The 25,283-nt window shown below is 46.6% G+C and overlaps 1 protein-coding gene across 2 annotated transcripts; it reads left to right on the top strand.

Moving 5' to 3' along the window:
• Positions 1 to 118: 118 nt before the first annotated feature.
• TIMELESS (timeless circadian regulator) lies at positions 119 to 25,283 on the top strand. 2 transcript variants are annotated; one of them, XM_055577989.1, is made up of 29 exons: positions 119 to 360; positions 11,679 to 11,815; positions 11,969 to 12,122; positions 12,429 to 12,543; positions 12,638 to 12,700; positions 13,007 to 13,108; positions 13,280 to 13,435; positions 13,681 to 13,814; positions 14,022 to 14,109; positions 14,400 to 14,576; positions 14,941 to 15,158; positions 15,407 to 15,510; positions 15,653 to 15,822; positions 17,586 to 17,720; positions 17,828 to 17,979; positions 18,904 to 19,001; positions 19,094 to 19,214; positions 19,323 to 19,524; positions 19,791 to 19,936; positions 20,560 to 20,645; positions 20,739 to 20,856; positions 20,945 to 21,027; positions 22,168 to 22,310; positions 22,523 to 22,697; positions 22,779 to 22,847; positions 22,968 to 23,086; positions 24,263 to 24,524; positions 24,654 to 24,746; positions 24,900 to 25,283. In XM_055577989.1, the coding sequence occupies exons 2-29, from the start codon at positions 11,731 to 11,733 to the stop codon at positions 24,971 to 24,973; spliced, it is 3,642 nt and encodes a 1,213-aa protein (XP_055433964.1). In that variant the 5' UTR covers positions 119 to 360; positions 11,679 to 11,730; the 3' UTR covers positions 24,974 to 25,283. The 2 variants fall into 2 exon arrangements, with proteins under 2 accessions (XP_055433964.1, XP_055433975.1); XM_055578000.1 differs by lacking the exon at positions 119 to 360 and adding an exon at positions 433 to 718.

Raw genomic sequence — 25,283 nt, 5'->3', positions numbered from 1 at the left:
CTTGACTAGGAGAAGGGGAAGAATGTTTGTAAATTCACCTCTATTCGCACTTAGATCCAAATGATCGTAAGTCAGCAGGAAATCCATTGCACTGTGAGCTCGGGCTCAATATAAGGGATCGACTCAGATAAAACAATACTTGTACTCGCTTCCTTTTTTTTAACTTCATCACCAACTCCCCCGGCCGCTAAGGGTCACACGGACCAGCCTGGCTCGCCCCGCCCCTGCTCCCGACGTAGGCAGGGTCTGGTCCGACGTAGGCAGGGTCTGGTGCGACCCACACTGGTGGCGGGAAAAGTAGCGGACCTGTGCTTAACAGCTGCTGGCCCCGCGGGGATCTTGAGGAGCGGCGGGGAGCGGGTGAGTGAGTGTGTGGGCAAGAAGGCTCTAAGTGGACTGCGTCCCTTCGTAGCCACGGGGGCTCTCCTGGGAAGCGCGGAGTCCCCTTTCCCGCCGCTTGGTTTAAAGGCAGGGGGCGGGGCGCGCGCCTTAGGTGCGCACGCGCAATTCCCAGTCGGGTCTCCTCTGTGGCTGTCCGGGCGTTTCCAACTCGCCTGGGACTCCCCCTTGTTCTCCCGAGGTCACTCCGCACGGCCTGGTCCGCCCGCGGGGGTGCGGCTGTGATGGAAAGGGGCTTGGAACCTTTACTATAAGACAGAAGCTTCCCAGGAATTTCCGCCTCTGAACTTCCCATCCAACTCAGACCCGAAAAAAACAGGTGTGCAACTTGGTGGTCAGCAGGAGCCGGGATCCAGTGGTCACTTGACTTCAATCTTGAGTTTTTATAAAATGTATTTCTCATTCCCTTCTGACCTTTCCCTTGGTAGACTTATGGAGGTTACAGTCTCTGCTTGAGTTTGTTAGCTGGACCATCAGCCGTTAATTAAGCTCCTTCCCTTGAGTATCTCAGTTCTTGGCCCTTCGTGCTGCCACTCATAATTACCTTTATAAAAAGTCAATCTGGTCATTTCAGATTACTTTTAAAACTCCTCTTTGGCTGCCCACTGTCAAGTTTAAATCCTTAGGTGGGTGTCCAGACCTTTGGCAGTCTGACTCTGACTCAACTTGTTTTCTAAAGGTTCTTATCATGTTTTTTTCCATCTCATGCAGTTGAATCCCAGCCCTGTGGAAAGCGTGTCTGTATTGTGTCTTTCATGCTTTGATACTTGTGCTCCAGCTGTTCCCTGAACTTGAAGTTCTTACCACTTCTCTGCCAAGTGAGCTTCTCTTTCAGAAGCGAACTCAACTGTCCCTTTGAAAACCTCTCTTTCCAGCCCTCCTAGGCCAAAGTAGTCACTTTTTCCTTTGTGTTCCTGAAGTATTTTACCTCCTTCTATATATGACGGGCTTCCCTGGTTACTCAGTGGTAAAGAATCCATCTGCCAGTGCAGGAGACATGGGTCCTATCCCTAGGTCAGGAAGATTGCTTGGAGAAGGAAATGGCAACCCACTCCAGTATTTTTGCCTGGGAAATCCAATGGACAAAGGAGCCTAGCGGGCTACAGTCCATAGGGTCCAAAAAGAATCAAACACAACTTCGCGACTAAACATTTTCTGTGGCACTTATACAATTGAGTAAAGGGTTACTCACCTCCAACTGTGCACTGTGTTCAGCACCAGATGGACAGAGATGAATAGAACAGAGTTCCTGCCCTTAAGGAACTGGAAGGAACAGATGTGAGCCCTCTGCAGTTACAGGGTGCCAGAGAATTCCACCCTGGCTTCCTTACTCTGCTCACTTGGAATTGTCTTGAGTAAACTTCTCTACTTTCACAGCTTGACAGACCACCTAACAACCTGATGCCTCCAAATCTCCAGCCCCAACCTCTCCTCCCTCAACTTCAAAACTTGTCTTAGAAAGCATGTATTGACACTTATGTTGTGCTGGTCACAAAGATTTCTAGTCTCAAAGAGTTTATATTTTAGTGCAGGTAACAGGAGCTTGAATTAGAGTCACCCAAAGAGTGTTTTCAGAACACTCTTGTCCAAGACCCACTCCCTGTAGATTCTGACTCACTCACTAGACTCTGAAATTCAAAGGTGAATATGAAACAGTTCCTGCCTTCAGGGAATCTAAGGCTAATTCAGGGAGATAGATGTTTTAAACAATCTATTTAAGTATTATGTACAACATGAACTACAAATGCCATGATGAAAGTCTGTTTATGGCACAAAGTAAACATAAAAGAGAGATACTTTCTGTATGGAGAAACCAGGAGGAAGTGCCAGTTGGGCAGAGTTCTAAAAGGTGAGTGGATAGCCTCTAGGTAGATGACAGAAGGGTGTTCCTGACAGAGGAGTGTCCTGGGAGAGAAGGTTAACTAACAGACAGATCATGAAGGACTTTGTATTAGCGCATTTTGCATTAGCGCAATTTGCATTAGCCCATGCTGAAGGTAAACAATTCAAATAGTACTGAAGAGAAAGATAACTATTTATCCTGACCTAGGTCCCCCAGTTCTCCCCAGAGATAATTACTATGAATTTCTTATGTAGTCATTGAAAGGTTTTAAGCAGTGTGGTTAAATGGCCAGACCTGGTAACCGTATTATGGATAGATTTAAGAGAATGAGACTGGACACAGGAAAAGAGGCTAGGTAGCAGTTGAGTAATCTAAGCAAGAGATACTCAGGACCTGAAGCGAGGCAGTGGCAATGGGGATAGACAAGGGCCAGACAGAAGAGCATAAGGAAGTAAAATTAGCTTGAGTGAGTGACTCAAGGTATTTAGAATGACTTCTAGGTTTCTTGTGTGAATAACTGAGTAGATTGTGTCAATTCCTGAGAAATCCAACAGAGAAGTAAGACAACCAAGGGAAAAGATGTTCCATGTTGGACATATTAAGTGTGAGGATTTGAGAAGATGGAGATGGCTATTTATTTGTGGGACTGGCACCAACAAGTTCAAAGTGGCAGGAGATAACAGATTTGCTGGCTAATGGCTCAGAAATGGTAGTTGAAGATGTGGGAGTGGATGAGTTTGCCCAAGGAGCTGTGTAGAGTGAGACAGGAAGAGGACTAAAGGTGTAGGCTTAGGAGTCCCCGGTGGCCTAGTAGTTAGGATTCCAGGCTTTCACTACCATGTCCAGGGTTCAAGCCCCGACTGAGATCCCACAAGCCTTGCAGCCGTACATACATAAAAAGGTGCAGGCCTAAGGACCATCATCACTTGAGGAGAGGGGGAACAGCCAGTATGGGTTTGAGGAAAGTTTTGGTTTTTTGATTTTCGCTTTATTGTATTTGCCCTCCTCCTAAGATGAAAGAGCTTTGAGCAACTTATATGAGAATGGAGCCAGTATAAAGAGAATGTTGGAAACAAATGAAGAAGAACCAACTGAGGGATAAGAAGTGATTGATCAGGGACTTCCCTGGCGGTCCATTGGTTAAGACTCTGAGCTTCCAGTGCAGGGGGTGTAGGTTCAATCCCTGGTCGAGGAACTAAGAGCCCACATGGCATGGCCAAACAGTAAAAAAAGGAAGAAGTGAGAAGTGATTGAGCTGTACAAATGGAGAGCTTAGATTCGAAGCAAAAAAGTCACTGTGGGCATTTGAAATATGTTTGTTTTTCAGCTTGGGTGGAGAGAATTGAGAGAGTTCATTTCTGATTTCTGTTGTTCTGAGAGGAAAGGACCAGAGACACCAGCTGAGAGGTGTGGGAAGCAGTGGAGTAAAAGGACTTAAGGGTAATGGGTGAAAGTTAGAAACAGCTGTTCCTCTAGAAGGAGAAGAGGGAGAGGACCAGGAATACTAAGGATGCTGGGTCAGGCTGAAGGCCTGTTCAGATTGAAGACCACATTTGTTGTGTATCATTGTGTGGGGTGGTTTGGTTTCCTCCAGCAAATCCTAGTCTAGATTTGAATCTTAGAGCCTGGAAAGTAAATGGTTGCATTGATCTGAGGCTGGGATCTTTTGTAGAGTGAATGCAATAAAAGGAAAAAAGATTGAGACTTTACAAGAGTTATGTGTAGTGATACAATAGTAGGATATGTGCTCCTGCGTGCTCTACCCCAGTCTGATCATTTTATTTTTCAGCTTAGAAATCTTCAATTAGTCCCAGGCTTCTATTCTAAATCCTTAAATTGATTGTCAGTAAGTTTTCCCATAAAGCCAGTTCCAACCCTCTTTTTCGTTGCTCTCCTGTTAAGCTCCTTTATTCATAGTGGTTCCCTCTCTGCTTTTGCTCTGGAAGATTCTCTGCTTAAATTCCCCTCCTCCCAGCTACCTAAATTCTAAGGCAGCCTTCAAAGGCCCAGTTCTAATCACACTTCTCTGACAAAACCTCCTTGACAAAACCTCGGTCTACGTCAGCCTGAAAAGAGCCCTAGTTTTTCAGAATTTTTTTTCAATATCACTTATTTAGAGCTTGTACTAACTTGCCTTTTATAGTGTTTTCTCTATAGTAGATGAGTTTTATTTGTGCAACTAAATTCCTTAAATATCTTCAACACCTCAGCCACTGCACCTGCACAGCCGTGACTTTTGCCTAAGGCTCTTTGTAAGCACTTAATGACTAACTATAGAGTCCAGTAGATGGAGAGGAAATTAATATTTTGAGAAGTCTTTGTACTCAGCACTCCGTAAATATCAGTTTGATATCAGTGCTTCTCAGACTTTTTTGGTCAAGGACCAGGATTTTTCCCCTCCCAAGCTATTGCGGATCAATGCTTTCTCCCCCTCCCACTACCAACTTTATCGTGATGTAATTGATATATAAAGAACTGTTTTAAAATAGTGGGACTAGGAACTTCTATGGCAGTCCAGTGGTTAAGACTACGTGCTTCCAACGCAGGGGACATGGGTTCGATCCCTGGTCAGGTAACTAAAATGCCACATGCTGCGTGGTGCTGTACCCCACCCCCTACACATACAAATGTAACTTTAAAATTAATTAATGAGTTTAAAAAGTAAAATAGTAAAACTTGAACAGTGTTATTAGAAAAATTAAATTACTAGAGAAGTAACATAAAAAAAGATGTACAGAATAGAGACATTTTTACTATTAGCCCATGGGATCACAAAGAGTCGGACACGGTTGAATGACCAGCACTTTACGTTTTTCACTATTAGATTCAACACACATCAGCTCTGTCAGAGTGCTATAAGACATCCTAAATGCTTATGCTTTGTTTTCATACTAATCTTGATGCAGACAGCTAACAGTTTGGACCGCCAATGGTCCACTGCTGCACAGATGACTTGAGTTCCATGACCTCATTTGAACCACCCCCTACTTGTTTTTCTTAGTGTACCAATAAGAAAACTGAGGTTTAGGTTAAGCCACATGCTGAAGATCACCACCTTAGTCCTGGACAGAACTGGAATTCAAATGCCAAGTGTCATTTTGTTCATACTGCTGCTGCTGCTGCTGCTAAGTCGCTTCAGTCGTGTCCGACTCTGTGCAACCCCACAGATGGCAGCCCACCAGGCTCCACCATTCATACTGGTGCTACTCAAAGCTGCTTCTTGGAGCAGGGTGGGTTTGGGGCCAAAGTTTTTGTTTGGTTTTGTTTTCAAGAAGTGTGTTAATTTTCTGTTTTGAATTACAAGCATTTTTAATCTTTATCCTTTGTTTTCCTTTGGGTCTTGCATTTTGAGGCCTGCAAGTATTAATTTCAGATGATTATTGCCTCATCTCAACTGCTTAGTACTCAACTGAGTGGGAAACTTAACTAACATTCCTTTTAAATGTCCAGGTCTGCTTTGTCTAAGGTGTTTGATAAAGTTCTCATCTGTCTATGATGAAATGTGAAAATACAGCATAATGAGTTTTTTCATAAAATCAAATATATTAAATTCAAAGGACTATTTTATCCTGGGATTTTTGTCCTTGTTAGGTGTTCATGGAGTTTTTTTTTTTTGGTGTTTAAATACTGAAAACAGAATGTGTAGTAATTGTGTGAGTGTTTTTATAATAGCTGTTTGGAGACACAATTCACATACCATAAAATTCACCCTTTTAAAATGTACAATTCACAGAGATTTGCAACAGTTACTGCTGTCTAAGTTTAGAACATTTTCATCACTCAAAAAAGAAGCCATGAACATGACTCCTAGCAATCGGCCCCATTCCCCCCTCTCCCCCAGTCCCTGGCAACCACTGATCTATAATACTTTATATCTCTATGGATTTACCTATTCTGAGTATTTCATATAGATGGAATCGTACAATATGTGACGTTTTGCATCTAACTTCTTCACAGAACATAATGTTTTCAGATTTCATCCACATTGTGGTATGTATCAGTACTTCATTCCTTTTTATTGTCAAATAGTATTCCATTGTATATATATACCACTTTTTGTTTATTCATTCATCAGTTGATGGACACTGGGGTTTTTAACATTTTGGCTGTTACAAATAATGCTGCTTGAACAGTTGTGTGCATTTTTTGGGTGGACATACATTTCATTTCTCTCATATGTATACCTATGAATTGGAGAATGCAAAGGCAACCCACTCCAGTACTCTTGCCTGGAAAATCCCATGGACAGAGGAGCCTGGTAGCTGCGGTCCATGGGGTCGCTAGGAGTCAGACATGACTGAGCAACTTCACTTTCACTTTTCACTTTCACTTTCAGGCATTGGAGAAGGAAATGGCAACCCACTCCAGTGTTCTTGCCTGGAGAATCCCAGGGACGGGAGAGCTGGGTGGGCTGCTGTCTATGGGGTCACACAGAGTCGGACACGACTGAAGCAACTTAGCAGCAGCAGCAGCATACCTACGAATGGAATTCCTGGGTCCTATATTAACTCTGTCTTTAACATTTTGAGGAATTGCTAAACCAATTTCCACAGAAACTGCACCGTTTTATAGTCCTCTACCAGCAAAAATGAGGTTTGTGTGCCTGTATATATATATATTTTTAATGTCCTTAAGTTAAAAAATTTAAAGACTGCAACCTTGGGTTCAGATCAGATCAGATCAGTCGTTCAGTCGTGTCTGACTCTTTGCGACCCCATGAATCGCAGCACGTCAAGCCTCCCTGTCCATCACCATCTCCCGGAGTTCACTCAAACTCAGGTCCATCGAGTCAGTGATGCCATCCAGTCATCTCATCCACTGTTGTCCCCTTCTTCTCCTGCCCCCAATCCCTCCAAGCATCAGAGTCTTTTCCAATGAGTCAACTCTTCGCATGAGGTGGCCAAAGTACTGGAGTGTCAGCTTTAGCATCATTCCTTCCAATGAACACCCAGGGCTGATCTCTCAGAATGGACTGGTTGGATCTCCTTGCAGTCCAAGGGACTCTCAAGAGTCTTCTCCAACACCACAGTTCAAAAGCATCAGTTCTTCGGTGCTCAGCTTTCTTCACAGTCCAACTCTAGCATCCATACATGACCACAGGAAAAACCATAGCCTTGACTAGATGAACCTTTGTTGGCAAAATAATGTCTCTGCTTTTCAATATGCTATCTAGGTTGGTCATAACTTTTCTTCCAAGGAGTAAGCGTCTTTTAATTTCATGGCTGCAGTCACCATCTGCAGTGATTTTGGAGCCCAAAAAAATAAAGTCTGATACTGTTTCCACTGTTTCCCCATCTATTTCCCATGAAGTGATGGGACCGGATGCCATGATCTTTGTTTTCTGAATGTTGAGCTATAAGTCAACCTTTTCACTCTCCTCTTTCACTTTCATCAAGAGGCTTTTGAGTTCCTCTTCACTTTCTGCCATAAGGGTGGTGTCATCTGCATATCTGAGGTGATTGATATTTCTCCCGGCAATCTTGATTCCAGCTTGTGTTTCTTCCAGTCCAGCATTTCTCATGATGTACTCTGCATATAAGTTAAGTAAGCAGGGTGACAATATACAGCCTTGACATACTCCTTTTCCTATTTGGAACCAGTCTGTTGTTCCATGTCCAGTTCTAACTGTTGCTTCCTGACCTGAATATAGGTTTCTCAAGAGGCAGGTCAGGTGGTCTGGCATTCCCATCTCTTTTAGAATTTTCCACAGTTTATTGTGATCTACACAGTCAAAGGTTTTGGCATAGTCAATAAAGCAGAAATAGATGTTTTTCTGGAACTCTCTTGCTTTTTCGATGATCCAGCGGATGTTGGCAATTTGATCTCTGGTTCCTCTGCCTTTTCTAAAACCAGCTTGAACATCTGGAAGTTCACAGTTCACGTGTTGCTGAAGCCTGGCTTGGAGAATTTTGAGCATTACTTTACTAGCATGTGAGATGAGTGCAATTGTGCCGTAGTTTGAGCATTCTTTGGCATTGCCTTTCTTTGGGATTGGAATGAAAACTGACCTTTTCCAGTCCTGTGGCCACTGCTGAGTTTTCCAAATGTGCTGGCATATTGAGTGCAGCACTTTCACAGCATCATCTTTCAGAATGTGAAAGAGCTCAACTGGAATTCCATCACCTCCACTAGCTTTGTTCATAGTGATGCTTTCTAAGGCCCGCTTGACTTCACATTCCAGGATGTCTGGCTCTAGGTGAGTGATCACACCATTGTGATTATCTTGGTCGTGAAGATCTTTTTTGTACAGTTCTTCTGTGTATTCTTGCCACCTCTTTTTAATATCTTCTGCTTGTGTTCGATCCCTACCATTTCTGTCCTTTATCAAGCCCATCTTTGCATGAAATGTTCCCTTGGTATCTCTGATTTTCTTGAAGAGATCTCTAGTCTTTCCCATTCTGTTGTTTTCGTGTCTTTCTTTGCATTGATCCATTAGTCTCCCTGAATTAAAAAAAAAAAAAAAAACAACTTAAAGACTCATCCATGAAATCCAAAAGTTTGGGAACTACTGCCTTATACTAGTCTGTATTTTAAAACAAAGCAAACAAAAGAAAACCACCAAAAAAACCCTATCCAGAAGGTCATCAATAAAAAGAAATGATGAGAACTAACTGCTGACTGTTGAATAAAGTTATAGAACTTCCTTTGCATGTTGATTTTTCTCCAGCATAAAAGGCTTGCGTATCTTAAAGCAGTTTGCAATTACAGGGTTATTTGGCAGACATTTCCTAAATACTGTGCCTGGGCCCGTTTTCCTCAGCCCCTGGAGTTTCTGAATATTTGGATTGGGCCTAAGCAGACGTTCTAAGATGGTTTGGATTTTTTGTGTTTATGCCTCATGTGGTGGCATGCGGGATCTTAGTTCCCCAACCAGGTATCAAACTCAGACCCCCTGCTTTGATCAGAATCCTAACCACTGGACAACCAGAGGGGTCCCTCTAAGGTGACTTTGAAGTGCAACCTGGCTCAAATGACTGCAGTCATTCTGGGTATATGTTAATTGGGTATAATACCAATTGAGGGTATAATGTTAATGCTTTTACTTGCATACTTGCATGTTTTGTTATTTCTAAGATATCTTTTTCAAGGGAAAAAAAAAGAATTTCCTGTCTTTTCTATTGATTCTTGGCAATCTTTTCAAGAAAAAAAAAGAGAATTTCTTTTCTTCGTTTCTATTGGTTCTTTAGCAAGCCAGAATGCTGGTTTTACTGTTTTGCCTTTATTGTGGGTCAAAGAGGGAGCATTGGGGAAATTATTTTCAAAGTAGAAAACACGAAGGAGAATAAAGTACTCTGATTGAAACAAAGATAAATTAAAGGCTTGTATGGGGACTTCCCTGGTGATCCATTGGTTAAGAATCCGGGACTCGGTCCCTGGTCTGGGAACTAAGATCCCACCTGCCCAGAACAACTAAGCCTGCGCATCTCAACAAAAGATCCTGTGTGCTGCAACTAAGACCTGCTGCAGCCAAATAAATAAAAATTTTTTAAAAAGAACATTTAATAGAGAAGAAAAGAGATATTCTAGATAATTATAACATAAAGAAGTGTTCAGTGCTGGAGGAGGCAGTCCATTTAGAATGACATGTGCTGTCAGAACCTGCGCTGCTGTAGATGCTTGTCCTCGTGAGGAGTTGGGTGGCATTGAGCTGGATCGTGAATGTCAGATAGGCTTAGAACTTTTGGAGTTAAGGGAGATAGACTTTCCAGAAGGTGGGAGCAAGGTTTGGAGAGTGCAAGACGGGGCTCTATGTCTAAGAATGTGTATGTTTATGTTCCTGAGCTGGAGGGTTAGAGAGCCAGAGAGACAGCTAAGGCATGGATCTAGGAAGTGGTGGGTTGGGCAGGTGTGTGTGATGTAGATCACATAAGACAGATAATCAGATTCTAAGTGGTCTAGGAGAGAAAGAGGAGGCCACACAGACTAGGTGATAAGTAGCTTCTATTTAATCAAATGAAAAGAGAGTGAACTGTAAGTTTTCTGTCCCTGGCTGATTTTTTAATGGTATGTTTCCACCAGTGGGGGCTTCCCTGGTGGCTCAGACAGTAAAGAAACTGTCTGCAAGGCAGGAGACCTGAGTTCAGTCCCTGGGTTGGGAACATCCCCTGGAGAAGGGAATGACTACCCACTCCAATATTCTTGCCTGGAGAATTCCATGGACAGAGGAGCCTGGCGGGCTACAGTCCATGGGGTTGCAAAAGAACTGGACATGACTGAGTGACTAACACACCAGGGAAGGGAAAGCAGCAGCCTAGAGAAATAACCCAGTTACATAAACACAGAGATACAGCACCAGGCATCAAACCTTGGTCCTTTGGACATGCCCATTTCCTGTGGGGGAACAGGGGTGGAGTTGGGCTAGAGGTACATATGGAACCTCTGTGGGACATATGGGAAAGGTCTTTTTAGAGGAAGCTGAGAGTATGGCTGAATGTGATAAGGGGACAAGATTGATGGATATTCCCGTGTATGTGTTATGTGTGTGTTACTAGTGTCAGGTTCCGAAACATCCAGGACCTGTACCTACTTGATTATCTGATGCAGGTTTAAGGACTTTTGTAAAGCAGGGCATGCTTCTGAAAAGGAAGATGGTCCTTCTGCGCAGAGGGACAGGAAGTTTAACTAGTTCCTATTTACTTCTTTTTTTGTCCACCCTGTTAGGTGCTGGCTTCTACTTAGATCATCAAAACTTATGAGTAACTTTGGGGAGGAGAGTGAAGGAACTTTCTCTGCACAGCCCTAAGGCCTTAGAAGCCTTCGGGCTCCTGGGATGTATCAGATCCTCAGTGGGATCACCTCACAGTCACAGCTGGGTTTTCTCAGTTCTTGTATAGAAGAGCCATAACTGTGTGTGGAAGGGGACTGGGGCTGGCAATTTTAAAGGAGAGGAAAGCTCGTTCCCCTCATAGAGCTGCAGAGCTTTCTCAGGGTGAGAGTCTCGGTGATGATGCCCTTCACTAACCAGCCTTTCTTTCTACTTCATCATCTAGACTCTGAAACATACAGTTTCAGACCCAGGTTAGAGGATGCGTGCATGCTAAGTCGCTTCAGTCATGTCTAACTGTTTGCGACCCCATGGACTGTAGCCCACCAGGCTCCTTTGTCCATGGGATTCTCCAAGCAAGAATACTGGGGCCCAGGGATCAAACCTGTCTCTCTTATGTCTCCTGCACTGCTAGGCAGGTTCTTTACCATTAGCCCCATCTGGGAAGCCCCAGTTTAGAGGATGGGATGGCTTAATTCTTAGGCTTGGAGCCTCCTTGGTTGAAGCCTTAACTTAAAGCTTTCCCTAAGACTGGGAAAAACACTGTTGGTGCTGATGGAAGTGAAGCATTTGAGGATTTTGTTCAGAATACCCAAAGCATGGGGGCCTGTGCGCTCCCCTCTCCCTTTTATGGGGAGGAGCCACATTTGTTATCTTTCCTTGTCTCTGTAGGCCTCGTCATTTCTGTGTCCCTTGGCTCATCCACTGATGTGTGGACTTGAGCATGATGAACTGTGAACTTCTTGCCACATGTAGTGCCCTTGGGTACTTGGAGGGAGACACTTACCACAAGGAGCCAGATTGCTTAGGTGAGTCCTTTTTTGAGGAAACAGATTTAAAAAGAAAAAAACTTACTTGAACCGAGATGTTTTTAATTTCTCAAGCCATGGGTATGAAGGGCACATGGACCTGGGTGGAGCTTCTTCCCTGGGTCCATGTAAGTGTTTATTCTGTCCCTGAAGAGAGTGTGAAGGACTTGATCCGCTACTTGAGGCACGAGGATGAGACACGGGACGTGCGGCAGCAGCTGGGATCGGCTCAGATCCTGCAGAGTGACCTCCTGCCCATCCTCACCCAGCATCGCCAGGACAAGCCTCTCTTTGATGCTGTTATCAGGTTGATTCCCCAGCTTTTTTTTTAATTGAAGTATGGTTGATTTATAATACTGTGTTAATTTCTGCTGTACAGCAAAGTGACTTAGTTATACACACATGTATATATATGTATATATATACACACATTGTTTTTTATATTTTCTTTCATTATGGCTTATCACAGGATGTTGAATCTAGTTCCCTGGGCTATACAGCAGGATCTCATTGTTGCTTCCTCCACTTTTTAAGGTTTATCATGTGCTAGCCTTTGGTGTTGGTGCCTGGTGAGGAAACTTAACAGCTTCTCCCTCCTTCATGATCTCCCTAGGCTGATGGTGAACTTGACACAACCAGCCTTGCTCTGCTTCGGCAGCATGCCCAAGGAGCCCAGCTTCCGGCACCACTTTCTGCAGGTGCTGGCATACTTGCAGGCTTACAAAGAGGTGAGGTTTTACCCCAGAGTCCCTGGGGCAGAATTGGGGGCAGTGGGGAAGGAGAAAGTGGAGGCTACTTAAGGTCCACTCCCCTATTTCATAGGCCTTTGCCAGTGAGAAGGCATTTGGGGTCCTCAGTGAAACTTTGTATGAGCTGCTGCAGCTGGTGAGTCTCCGCTTCCCAAGATGCCAGGCTGAGGGGTGGGGGGGTGGGGGTGAGGGGTACAGTTAGCGCCCTGCTCCTCGTCTGCATAGAGCCCCAGGCAGGGCATTATCATGGAGATATGGCCCCAATCCCTGGGGTACAAGTCCAATCCACCGCACTGAGTCTGCTGCCTCAGGACTGCTTGAACACTTCCTTTCTTTTCTTTTTAATCCTGACCCTTCTCTGTGCCTCTGTCCCTCCGTCAGAGTAGGGCCCTCCTGCTTTCCCCAGGGAGTCTCTTCCTCTATCTCTCCTTCTTCTGACCAGGGCTGGGAGGAACGCCAGGAGGAAGACAACTTGCTGATTGAGCGGATCCTGCTGCTGGTCAGAAACATCCTCCATGTCCCCGCTGACCTTGAGCAGGAGAAGGTGATCTGGGGTTGTCTGAGTTCTCATGCTTGGTTAGGGTGAGCAGCCCCCTTTTCCACTGTTCTGTCCTCTGACCTTGGTGGGGGCCACCTTGGTTAAGGAAGGAGTTGAAGAACCTCAAGGCAGGGCAGGAGAACTGACTGAGTGCCCCCTTTCCACCTCACTGCTCAGCGGATTGACGATGACGCCAGTGTGCACGACCGGCTTCTCTGGGCAATCCACCTCAGTGGCCTGGATGACCTGCTCCTCTTCCTGGCCAGCTCACCTGCGGAGCAGCAGTGGAGCCTCCATGTGCTGGAGATCATCTCCCTTATGTTTCGTGACCAGGTGAGACCCTGACCTGTTGCCGCTGACCCTTCCCTCGTGTCCTTTTCTGCTGTGTGGCCAGAATTGCTCTTGAGTCATGACTGAAATGTCTGGGGAAGGCAGGAGACTTGTGGAGTAGCCATGTCTTAGGTACAGGGTCCCACCAACAGCCCTATTTTCGTTCACTCTTTCTGTCCCCCCAGGAGGTGAACTCAGAATAGGGAATGACTACCCTTCTGACTCATCCCTTCTTGTTCTAAATTCAGAACCCTGAGCAACTAGCAGGAGTAGGGCAGGGACGCTTGGCTCAGGAGCGGAGGACAGATGTGGCAGAGCTGGAGGTCTTGCGCCAGCGAGAGATGGCAGAAAAGAAGACTCGAGCCCTGCAGCGAGGCAACAGGTGAGTGGCAGAGAGCCGCTCTACCTGTGTTCCTGTTCCTGCACCGCAGAATGTCAGGGCTCGGGCCAGACACTGGGTCACAGTGGTGACCAGAGAGCACTTTGTGGTTACAGCACGCTTGATGTGCTGCTGAAAGAGTGAGCACGGAGCTTCCACAGAATTGAGGAGTCACCCTGGAGGTTTTTTGGTTTTTTTTTTCTTCTACAGGCATTCTCGGTTTGGGGGTTCCTACATCATCCAGGGCTTGAAATCCATTGGGGAGAGGGACCTTGTCTTTCATAAAGGTCTCCACAATGTGAGTATGGTCCTGTCGGGGCGGTTGGGGGGACATTGCAGAGTAGGGGGCCTACAAAGGATAAACATCTCTGGAGGTAAAGCTGTCTCTCTTCTTGGGCTTAGAAAGTTGGAGACGTAGGAGGCATAGAGTTTTGGCAGTGTCTTTACAGGCATCTTCACTTAGTACTAGCGGGAGAGAACCTTCTATAAGCTTCTTCTGAGAAAACTGAAGTACCAAGGATGTGGAAAGAGCTGCCAGGGAAGGAGGTGTTCAGAAGTAATTCTGATCCCCTCAACCTCTACCCCCAGCTCCAAAACTATACTTCCGATTTGGGAAAGCAGCCCCGACGGGTGCCTAAACGTCGCCAGGCTGCCCGGGAGCTGTCCATCCAGCGCCGCTCTGCCCTCAACGTGAGACTCTTTCTTCGGGACTTCTGCTCAGAGTTCCTGGAAAACTGTTACAACCGCCTCATGGGCTCGGTGAAGGTGAGAGCCTAGGAAGGATGGAGCACAGAGGTGACTCAGGCCGCAGTGAGGAGAAGGGCAGGCTGGTGAGAAGCCCACAGGAAGCTAGCCAAAGACCATCGACTAGTAGGTGGGAAGGGTGTAGGGTGCTCCTGAGACATGGTGATGAAGTCAAGAGGGAGTGGGTTATTGATGGACAAAAAAGACTCTGTAGAGTAGCTGCCCCAGAGGAAAGGGAAGGGAATGTGGAGAGGATAAGAGAAGGATGGAAATTTGGGTCCTAATATATTGTTACAGTGATGTCCAGGATCCACCTGGTCGCAGTAGGACAGGAGGAAGTGGGAAGCCCTGAGGTCACGGAGTGATCTGTTTTTCCTGGACATAGGACCACCTGCTTCGGGAGAAGGCTCAGCAGCACGACGAGACCTACTACATGTGGGCTCTGGCTTTCTTCATGGCCTTCAACCGAGCTACCTCCTTCCGGCCAGGCCTGGTTTCTGAGACACTCAGTGTCCGCACCTTCCACTTCATTGAGCAGAATCTCACCAACTACTATGAGATGATGCTGACCGACCGCAAGGAAGCCGCCTCCTGGGCACGCCGGTGAGCGGGAGGAGAACTGCGGTCAGAGTGGGCATCTTGGCCAGGTTGGGAATCGGAACGCCTGAATTCGGGATGGTGCTTTCTTCCCTATTTCAGGCTTCAGGTGGTCAAGCTGGGGAGCAAGGATGGGCTGGGTCATTCAGTTTTTGATGGAACTATTTTGGGAGGTGGGGGTGCAAAGGGGTGATATTGTTTCCATGAACCAAGGTCCTAAGCTGTCCTCCCTTTCACCTCTTTTCTTCTTGCAGGATGCACCTGGCTCTGAAGGCGTATCAGGAGCTGCTGGCCACGGTGAATGAGATGGATGTGTGCCCAGACGAGGCTGTGAGGGAGAGCAGCCGCATCATAAAGAGTGAGGCCTGGCCTGGCTGCTGGTCCCGCCTTCCCTGCCTCTCAACCCAAACCTCACCCTTCCCATCCCAGCTCCACCTGTCTCTCCCATCCCCAAGCTTTCCAGGCCAATCCTTCCATCCCCTTCTCTTCCCTGTTTGCAGACAACATTTTCTACGTGATGGAGTACCGGGAGCTCTTCCTGGCTCTCTTTCGGAAATTTGATGAGAGATGCCAGCCCCGCTCTTTCCTTCGTGACCTAGTGGAAACCACCCACCTCTTCCTCAAGATGTTGGAGCGGTTCTGTCGGAGCCGTGGGAACCTGATGGTGCAGGTATGGGGCGGCCCAGTGGTGTAGAAAGAGCTGGAGGGAAAGGAGGAAGGGGAAAGCTGATCTGTTAGAAATACTCTCAGCTAAGGCCAAGAGTTTTGTTGGTGTTGCCATTGTGAGTTGGCCTTGTAAATTTCCTCTCATTCAGTTAATTCCTGATCTACCATAAATATCTTCATTCAGGAACCATTTATTAAACACCTGCTCTTTGCTAAAAGCACATAGACTCTGGCGGTCCATAATTTTAGGATTTAGTAATTATGCTGTGCTATTTCCTGGTTATTCTTCAGAAGCACTGTCGTGAGATAGAAAGGGCCTTTTCTTACAGTAAAAGTCAGATCTGGGGACTTGCCCAGTAGTCCAGTGATTGAGACTCTGCACTCCCACTGCAGGGGGCCAGGGTTTGATCCCTGGTCTGGGAATTAAGATCCTGCATGCCGCCTAGAGAACCCAAAAATAGAAAAAGTCAGAGATCTGGGATTTCATCCTGTATTAGTTACTGGTAGAATAACTCAAACTGCTTGTGTGAGTCTCCAGGTCTTTAAAGTTGATTATAATATCTACCCATATGAGCCTGAAATGAAATAATAAATGAAAAATCTGGGACAAGAAGAAAACCTCAAGGAGTTTCTATCCTGGAGACACAAGGACTCTGCTTTGTAAAAATTTTCCTATACTTCTATTTGCTGCAGCTTAAAACTTGGTCAGAAGTGAACTTGAAAGGGGCTGTGGTACCAGTGTACTCAGTCACTCAGTTGTATCCATTGCAACTCTTTGTAACCCCATGGACTGCAGCCTACCAGGCTCCTCTGTTCATGAGATTTCCCAGGCAAGAATACTGGAGAGGGTTGCCATTTCCTACTCTGAGGATCAAACCCAAGTCTCTTGCGTCTCCTGCATTGGCAGGTGGATTCTTTACCCCTGCTCCACCTAGGACACCTGTAGTACCAATGAGACTTTTCTAAAAGGCCTTTTTACACTCAGAACTCTGTTGTATTCTCAGTACTGTATTGAGCGTTTGGTGTGTACTATGTCTCAGATGTTGTGCTAAGATTTTCCCATAATCCTCATGGCAACACTAGGACACAGGCACAGAGTGGTTAAGCAACTTGTGCAAGGTCTTGCTGGTAAAAGACCAGCATCCATACTTAAATCCTGACCTGCTGGAATCCAGGCTCATGCTCCTGACTTTTGGTGTGTTTTAAGTTCCTTGAATATAGCATGAATCTCATTAAGGACCTCATAACCCATCTTATTTACCCACAGCAAAGACTGATTCACAGCCATGACTTGGCGAGACAGGGTCAGGGTATTGACTTTCATTCTCCTGCTTTTCAGGAGGAAGAAAATCGTGGTGTACTTTTGCAGAATGCTTTCCTTTTTACAAAGCCTTTTCATATAGAAGTTTTTATCCTTATAGCAAATCTGTTTATTCTATAGACTTCTGCTTAAGGTGTCACTGCCCCAAGAAATGAGTCACATGCTGTTCCTGTGTTTTGCCATGGCATTTTATGCTCAGCCACATTCTAGGTTTTATCCACGCTGTAGTGTTGTTTACCTACTTACCTGTTTCCCCCAAACTAGTGCCTCAAGGAGAAGGCAACATGCTGGTCACTGCTGCTTACCCATCGCCATCAAGTAGCACATAGTGGTCACTCCATGAATGTCTAATTAATTCAGACCTCTGACTAATTAGTTCTCAGAGGACATTGATGGGAAAAGGCGTCTCTGGCTCTCCTGCTGTCCTCACAGTTCTTTCTCCATAGAACAAACGAAAGAAAAGAAAGAAGAAAAAGAAGGCCTTAGATCAGTCTGTTGCTTCTGGTAATGCCCCCTACAGCCCAGAGGAGCTGGAGGCCATGTGGCCCTCCCTGGCCGAGCAGCTGCAGTGCCGTGCCCAGGTAAGTAGCTGCAGAAACCTTCTCCTGAGTCTAGTGCCCTGGACAGGCTGTCTTGGCATCCCCTCACCCCCACCACTGTTTCCATAGCTTTAATCATCCCTCTCTAGGATTCTGAGCTCAGTTTGGACTCGGTGGTTCCCTTTGATGCGGCCTCAGAGGTGCCAGTGGAAGAGCAGCGGGCAGAAGCCATGGTGCGGATCCAGGACTGCCTCCTGGCTGGCCAGGCCCCGCAGGCCCTGAGCCTCCTGAGGTCTGCCCGGTAAGAGCGCTGCGTGCGCATCCTCCTGCATCCAGCCCCTGGACTTTTGGGGGCAGAGAGTGGCTTTCACTGGGGCACAGGGTTCTCAGTCTTTCAAAGAGAGCAGTCCCCTCAGAAGTGCAAGAGCTCTGCATGGAACACTTGAGTCCTGGGAAGTTTTGGTTGGTTTATTAGGGAAGTTTGTTGTTTGTTTTGTTTCACTTTTGAAAAATATTAGCACAGTTAGTTGGGGGGGAAAATAGAGATAATTCTATGAGCCAAAGATAGCCATCATTAACATTTTGATGAGTTATCTTCCAGAGTATTCTCCCCCTCTGTGTTAAATATAGACATATGCACCTTCTTTTACAAAATCAGAATATTATGATACTGATTTGTAGTATTTTTTTCAATTCTCAATATATTGTGAACATCATTTCACATCAGATATATTTCTGCGATTGTTAATGGCTTTAAAACCCAATCATGTATATTTGTCCAACTAAATGTCATGCATTTAGATTACTTGCATTTTGTTCCTTTGATTTTCATTGCAGTGAGGCTTATGAGGGAAAATTTCCCTAGAGTCTTTGTTTCATCTTTGAGATGACAGTTTGCATTCTCTTTCCAGTTGGAAAATAAGTCTAAATTCCTTCTACTACTTCAAATTATAATTCAGATTCCCTCTGGTGAAAGTGTGTCACTCAGTTATGTCTGACTCTTTGGAGCCCCATGGACTGTATCCCACCAGACTCCTCTATCCATGGAATTCTCCAGGCAAGAATACTGGAGTGGGTACCCATTCCCTTCTCCAGGGAATCTTCCCAACCAAGGGATTGAACTGAGATCTCCCACATTGCAGGCAGATTCTTTACCATCTGAGCCACCAGAGAAGCCCAAATTCCCTCTGGCAAAAAGCCTTTTTTTTTTCTTTCTGTGTTCCAGAGAGGTGTGGCCAGAAAGAGATGTGTTTGGTGCTCAGGACATCTCCCCAGAGGAGGAGATCCAGCTACTGAAGCAAATCCTCTTGGCCCCGCTTCCCCGTGAGTCTCCATTTCCTTCTCATCACTCTCCTTTCCCATGCTTCTCCAGCACCAACGTCACAGATACCCGGTAATCCTCACTCTTTCTGTAGGCCAGCAGGGGCTGGAGGAACAAGGGGCAGAGGAAGAAGACGAAGAAGAGGAGGAGGAGGAAGAGTTAGAAGTGGTCCAGGTGTCGGAGAGAGAATTTAACTTTTTGGACTACCTGAAACGGTGCACGCCCAGAGGATGGAGTTGGTGTCAGGGTGGAGACCAGGGTGCCATGCGGATGAGCTATATCTTTCTCACGCCTGCGTCCTCTCGCTCCTTGTCTCGGTGCAGCTTCGCAAACTCAACCGTCCTCCGAGCCTACCTGCTGCTGCTGCGGAGCTACAAGCAGAACAGCGCCCACACCAACCACTGTGTGGTCAAGATGCTGCACCGGCTGGCCCACGATCTCAAAATGGAAGCCCTGCTTTTCCAGCTTTCCCTCTTCTACCTCTTCAATCGTCTGCTCAGTGACCCTGCTGCCGGGGCCTACAAAGTGAGGAAATACCAAAGAATGGGGGTCTGGAGGCCTAGGGACGTCCTGGGGTAAAAGGTTGAGAGGTAAAGTGCCCTGAGGGGTGTCAGGGCTGAGCCATGAGAGAACAGTGAGGATGCAGGCAGGTAGGTTGAGGGAGTTGCATGGGGAAGGATAGAAGAGGCCAAGCGAGGAGGGCCAGCTGGGGAACAGGTCTAGAGACAATACCTAGAGGCCCGTGTTTATGTACATGTGGCCACGGGCCTGATAGCCTCCCTCTCCCACAGGAGCTGGTGACTTTTGCCAAGTATATCCTGGGCAAGTTCTTTGCTTTGGCTGCTGTCAACCAGAAAGCCTTTGTGGAGCTGCTGTTCTGGAAGAACACTGCTGTGGTTCGAGAGATGACTGAGGGCTACGGCACCCTGGATGGCGGGTGAGCTTGAGGACAGCGTGGTGGGCCTGGTGGTGGGTGGTGGGGGCGACCCAGTACAGTGTGCCAGAGCTGGAGGGCCTGGCAGGTCAGGTGGCGTCGCCTTTCTTTCCCTTTCATAGACGAGAAAACAAGCCCCGAAGGTGAAGCTAATTTTACCTGTTAACTAATTTCACCCAAGAGAGAAACTGGGATCGAGCCTAAGTGTCCTGTCTACTCTAGTTTCCTTCTCCTTCACCGGTGTTCGGGGCGCGCTCAAAGTTGGGGGCCCACAGAGACTCTGTATGTGCCTTATACCAGGAAGTGCTGGGAGGCCATAAGGAAGCCCAGAAATGCCTGTTCTCTTTCTCTGAGTAGCTTGGCTCCTCTCCTTTCACTTTTCTCTCTCCTCGTAATACCCTCAGCCCCTGCAGTGTCAGGTTCCAGGGGCCCAACCTGGAAACTCTTAGTTTGATTTTGGGATTCTTAAGTAGAAGGAGAGTAAGAGGAAGGAGACACACCTTAGGCCTCCGCTGGCTGGCTGCTCTGAGGTACCTGGGTCACCCTTGCTCCTGTTAGAAGAGAAGGCCCTTGGTCTCCTCTTTCGGACCCAGCAGCCTCCCCGATCCCCTTCTTTCCCCACTCAGATCTTCTAGCCGCAGACTCCCTGGATGGAGCCCAGAGGAGGAGGCCCAGCTTCGGGAACTGTATCTTGCCCATAAGGATGTGGAAGGTATGAGGCCTTGAGGTCTGAAGAGCTTGAGGGAGGAAGGCAGCCAGAGCCCCGGGACCCCCCTTCCCAGCGTCACCCCCTCCTCCACCTCAGGTCAGGATGTGGTGGACACCATCTTGGCACACCTGAAAACTGCTCCTCGGACACGCAGGCAGGTCATCCACCATCTGGTGCGGCTGGGACTGGCTGACAGCGTCAAGGACTTCCAGAGGTAGTGGCACATGCTCTGGAGGGAACTGATTTGGGAATCCACCACGCAGCCCCTGAGCGCCCCCTTCCACTGACACCTCCCTCAATAGGAAAGGAACCCAGATTGTGCTGTGGACGGAGGATCAGGAGCTGGAGCTGCAGCGGCTTTTTGAGGAGTTTCAGGACTCCGATGGTGAGTGAGGGGGAAGCTCAGGGAGCCTCTGAGAGGAGAGCCAAGCTGTTCATTTCTTTTCCTGCCGTTTCCTCTTCCCAACGAAGGCTTATTTTCTCCTTTCTGTCCACCTGCTCTATTTGTGGTGACACGTTTGCTTGTTTTAAAGATATTTTTTCTTTTTTTAATTATATAAGTTACAGGTGTACAATTCACTATAGTATGGTTCACTATAGTCACTAGTTTTTTTTTATAGTCACTAATTCTTAAATTTTGTGCTCCATTTATCATTGTTAAAAAAATATCGGCTATACTCCCCATGTTGTACAATACGTCCCTGTAGCTTATTTTATACCTAAGCTTGCAACTCTTAATCCCCTACCCCCGTATGGCTCCTCCCCCTTTCCCACTGGTAACCACTAATTTGTTCTCTATATCTCTGAGTCTGCTTCTTTTTTGTTATATTCATTCATTTTTTTTTTTTAGAATCCACATATAAGTGATATCATATTTCTCTGTCTTAATTATTTCACTTAGCATCCATATTGCCTCAAATGGCAAAAACTCATTCTTTTTTATGGCTGAGTAGTATTCCTGTATATGTGTATATTATTATTGTTGTTTAGTTACTAATTTGTACCTGACTTTGCAACCCTGTGGACTGTAGCCTGCCAGGCTCCTCTGTCCATGGGATTTCCCAGGCAAGAATACTGGAGTGAGTTGCCATTTCCTTCTCCAGGGGATCTTCCCTACCCAGGGATTGAACTCGCGTCTCCTGCGTGGCAGGTGGATTCTTTACTGTCTGAGCCACATGGGAAGCCCTGTGTGTGTATTACATCTTCTTTATTCATTCGTCTGTTTATGGACACTTAGGTTGCTTTTATACCTTGGCAATTGTAAATAATTCTGCCAAGAACATTGGAGTATATGTATCTTCGAAGTAGTGTTTTTATTTTTTTTTGGATATACACTCAAGAGTGGAATTGCTGGGTTATATGATAATTCTATTTGTAGTTTTTTGAAAGACCTCCGTACTTTTTTTTTTTGTGGTGTCATTTTTGAGTGAATTGAGTTATCCCCTTTCCAAAGACTGCTCTCTGTTTCCTTTACTAGTCCCTTTACCCTGTTGCTCTTGGCTATTCACACTTTCTCTCTCTATAGATGTCCTGGGTAATATCATGAAGAACATTACAGCCAAACGCTCACGGGCCCGAATAGTGGATAAACTGCTGGCTCTGGGGCTGGTGGCTGAGCGGCGGGAGCTGTACAAGAAACGCCGGAAGAAGCTGGCACCCTCGAGCTTGGTAACAGTCTTACCCTGGCTCTGCCAGCTGGGCATGCCTCCCTCCCACCCCTCTCCCCCTGCAGTGCTCCTTAGAAGTAGCCCACCCAGATTCTTCCTGCCTCAGGCCCTTCTGAATAGGTCCCCCCCAGTAGGGTAGTCAGGAACCAGAGGACTCCACACAGTTCCTTATCTTGTCTCCTTTGGTCCATTTCTCACCCCAATGAATTGTAGCCTAATGAAGAGGAATCCTTGCACGATTTTTGCCAGGAAGATCTAGAAGAAGAGGAAAATGTGCCAGAGAAAGAGAATGAAGAGGATGAAGAGAAAGAAGGCTCAGAAGCAGAGCAACCCCAGGGTGGCTCCGTCATTTCAGCTGAATACCTTGGGCAAAGTCTGCACCAGGAAGGTGAGGGCTTTTTTGGGAGAGATGTCTCAGATGGCGGGGTTGGTTGTATGGACCAGTTGTGAGTTTCCCACATTCCTTCAGGCTTTTCTGCTCCCCTCCTCTGGCTCCAGAACTGCCTCATCCGAGCAGCAGATGATCGGGAAGAGGCCGGTGAGTGAATAAGTGACGGATTCGGGAGGACTGGGGTCTGGAGGCTGCTGGGGACCTGCCATGGGATGGAGGGCCAGTTCTTTCTTCACATCTTCACCATGTGACTGGGTCCTGTCCTAGGCTGCTCCCAGGCAGTTCCGTTGGTGCCACTGACAGAAGAAAATGAAGAAGCGATGGAAAATGAACAGTTTCAACAGCTGTTGCGAAGGCTAGGGGTTCGGCCTCCTGCCTCTGGACAGGTAAATACATCAGTTATGGCATCAGCCAAGCATGTTGTTGCCTCTTTAAGATACATCTCCTCACTCCCTGTCATCTCTGACCTTGACTCCTACAGGAGCTGTCCTGCTAATCTTCTCCTCGCCTATCTTCTCTTCTCCTAAGTCCATCTTCCACACTGCTTCCAAGTTATCTTTCTAAAATATAGTTTTGATTATATCACTCCCCTGATCAGAGCACTTGGTGTTCCCCACTGTTTGCAGTACCAAGTCCACAGCCTTTGAGTGATGTATCTGGCCTTGGCCAAGCTTTGCAGCCTCACAGTCATGCCACCCAACACCTGCCTCACACTGTAGTCATCCTGAGCTACTTTCCATCCTCCAAACAGACTTTTTCATACCTGTAAACAGTCCATCATGCCAGTTCCCCCTACTGGAAGGTTCCAACCACATACACAGGTGGCCGATCACCCATCTTCCTGATGAACCGTCCACCCGACCTTCAAGAGTTTTGGTTCAGCTGTCACTTCCTCAGGAAAGCAGTCTCTTTCACTCCTTCAACCACACTCCCTACCAAAATTCACCAGATGCTCAAGTCTCTACTATAAAATGGCGTAGTGTTTGTGCATAATCTTTGCATATAGTCTCTATAGATCACTTGTCACAACCAGTACAATATAAATGCTGTGTACATGGTTGTCGGTGTGCAGCAAGTTCAAGTTTTGCTTTTGGAACTTTCTGGAATTTTTCATTTCTTTCCCCAATGTTTTTGATCTGTAGTTGGTTAAACCCATAGATATGAAACCCGCAGATGCAGAGGGCCAACTGTAATCATTTTGGTGGCTGTGATTTGTTCGTTCCGTTAGTATAGCCCCAGTCCTGTGGTGTTACAGTACATTGTTATAGTAGATTGGTTCTTTATCCTGTTTGATTGTGAGATCCTTGAAAGCATGGATCGTATCTGACTCACTTTTAGATCCCCAGAATCCATTCATTTATTTATGTAATTAGCAACTATATTCTCTGGCACTGTGCTAGACACTGGGCATAGACTGGATTAATAAGCAGTGAGAGTTCACAACCCTTGTGGCGCGTCACCAATGTAGGCTCATATGTATTCAGTGATTAATGTCAAAATCTGGTGAGCTAGAGGCTTCTCCTTTCCCATTGCTCCTGCTTTCAACTCCTTTGCCCCTGTAGGAAACCTTCTGGCGAATTCCAGCCAAACTGAGTCCCACCCAGCTCCGGAGGATGTCAGCTTCCTTGAGCCAAGCAGAAGAGGAGGAAAAGCTTCAGTTAGGATTAGAATCTAAGGTCCCTGGGGAGCCAGGCCTAGAGGAGGAGCACCAACAGGAAGAGGAGCATCAACAAGAGGAGGAGCATCAAAAGGAGCACCGAGCACATGCCCTGAGGACCCTCGTGTTAGCCCGGAAAAAGGAAGCAGGCCTGGTGTCGCCAGAGGGTAATACCAGGACCACTTACCTATTGTATACTTACTACGTGCTGGCCATATCGATCAAGAGGGTCTACAAGACTTCTGAGACTACAAGAACCTAGTTCCCTAATTTCATGCCTCTTGTGGTTGTTTCAGAGGAAGGGACCAGTGGTGGGAAAGAGCAGCTGATAATGGCACCCAAGAAGCGACAACTGCTGGACAGCGATGAGGAGCAGGAGGAAGATAAAGGTGGGAGCAGAAGTGGGGGAGTCCGGTCGGGACCTGCTTTTTCTTCTAACCTCTAGCACTCTTCTCTCCAGTCTAGAAGATAAATACTACCATCCTCCTTCTCCATAACATACTTAGATCTCCTCTCTCTTCTTATCCTTGTCATTCCCGTAGCACCAGAGTTGGGAGTTCCAGGAATCCGGAAGAAGAAACGGTTTCAGATAGAGGATGATGATGAGAGCGACTGAAGATGCAGATGCCCAGGGCAGAGATATACCCCATTTTTAGGTGGTGAATTTGAATCCGAGTTTGGAGGGGCATACAGGACCTGGAAACTCCTCTTACTGGACAGCAGCTGTGGAGCCCCGGACTTCCCCATGGATTTAGAGTCCAGGAAGTCCAGGCAACAGTGTTGGCCTCCTGTTACTTCTTCCTTCTCCCAGTTTTATCAGGGTGCCTCAGTAGCTCTCTGGAGACTTATTCCTCTTCTTTGGTTTTAATAGCACTCCCTGGTAAAGGAGAGGTGTGAATGAAATATAGAAGGCACCTTGGACCCCT

Source organism: Bubalus kerabau, chromosome 1 (assembly GCF_029407905.1).
Source record: "Bubalus kerabau isolate K-KA32 ecotype Philippines breed swamp buffalo chromosome 1, PCC_UOA_SB_1v2, whole genome shotgun sequence".
Taxonomy (NCBI): domain Eukaryota; kingdom Metazoa; phylum Chordata; class Mammalia; order Artiodactyla; family Bovidae; genus Bubalus; species Bubalus kerabau.
Note: the sequence above shows the minus strand (reverse complement) of the source record. Positions and strands in the feature narration are given on the sequence as shown.

Excerpts from the sequence above, each read along its gene's own strand:
- TIMELESS (XM_055577989.1), top strand. The coding sequence starts at position 11,731 with ATGATGAACTGTGAACTTCTTGCCACATGTAGTGCCCTTGGGTACTTG. Across the intron at positions 15,511-15,652 it reads GAGCAGCCGCATCATAAAGA|ACAACATTTTCTACGTGATG; the intron begins GTGAGGCCTGGC and ends CCCTGTTTGCAG. Across the intron at positions 24,747-24,899 it reads GGAGCAGGAGGAAGATAAAG|CACCAGAGTTGGGAGTTCCA; the intron begins GTGGGAGCAGAA and ends TCATTCCCGTAG.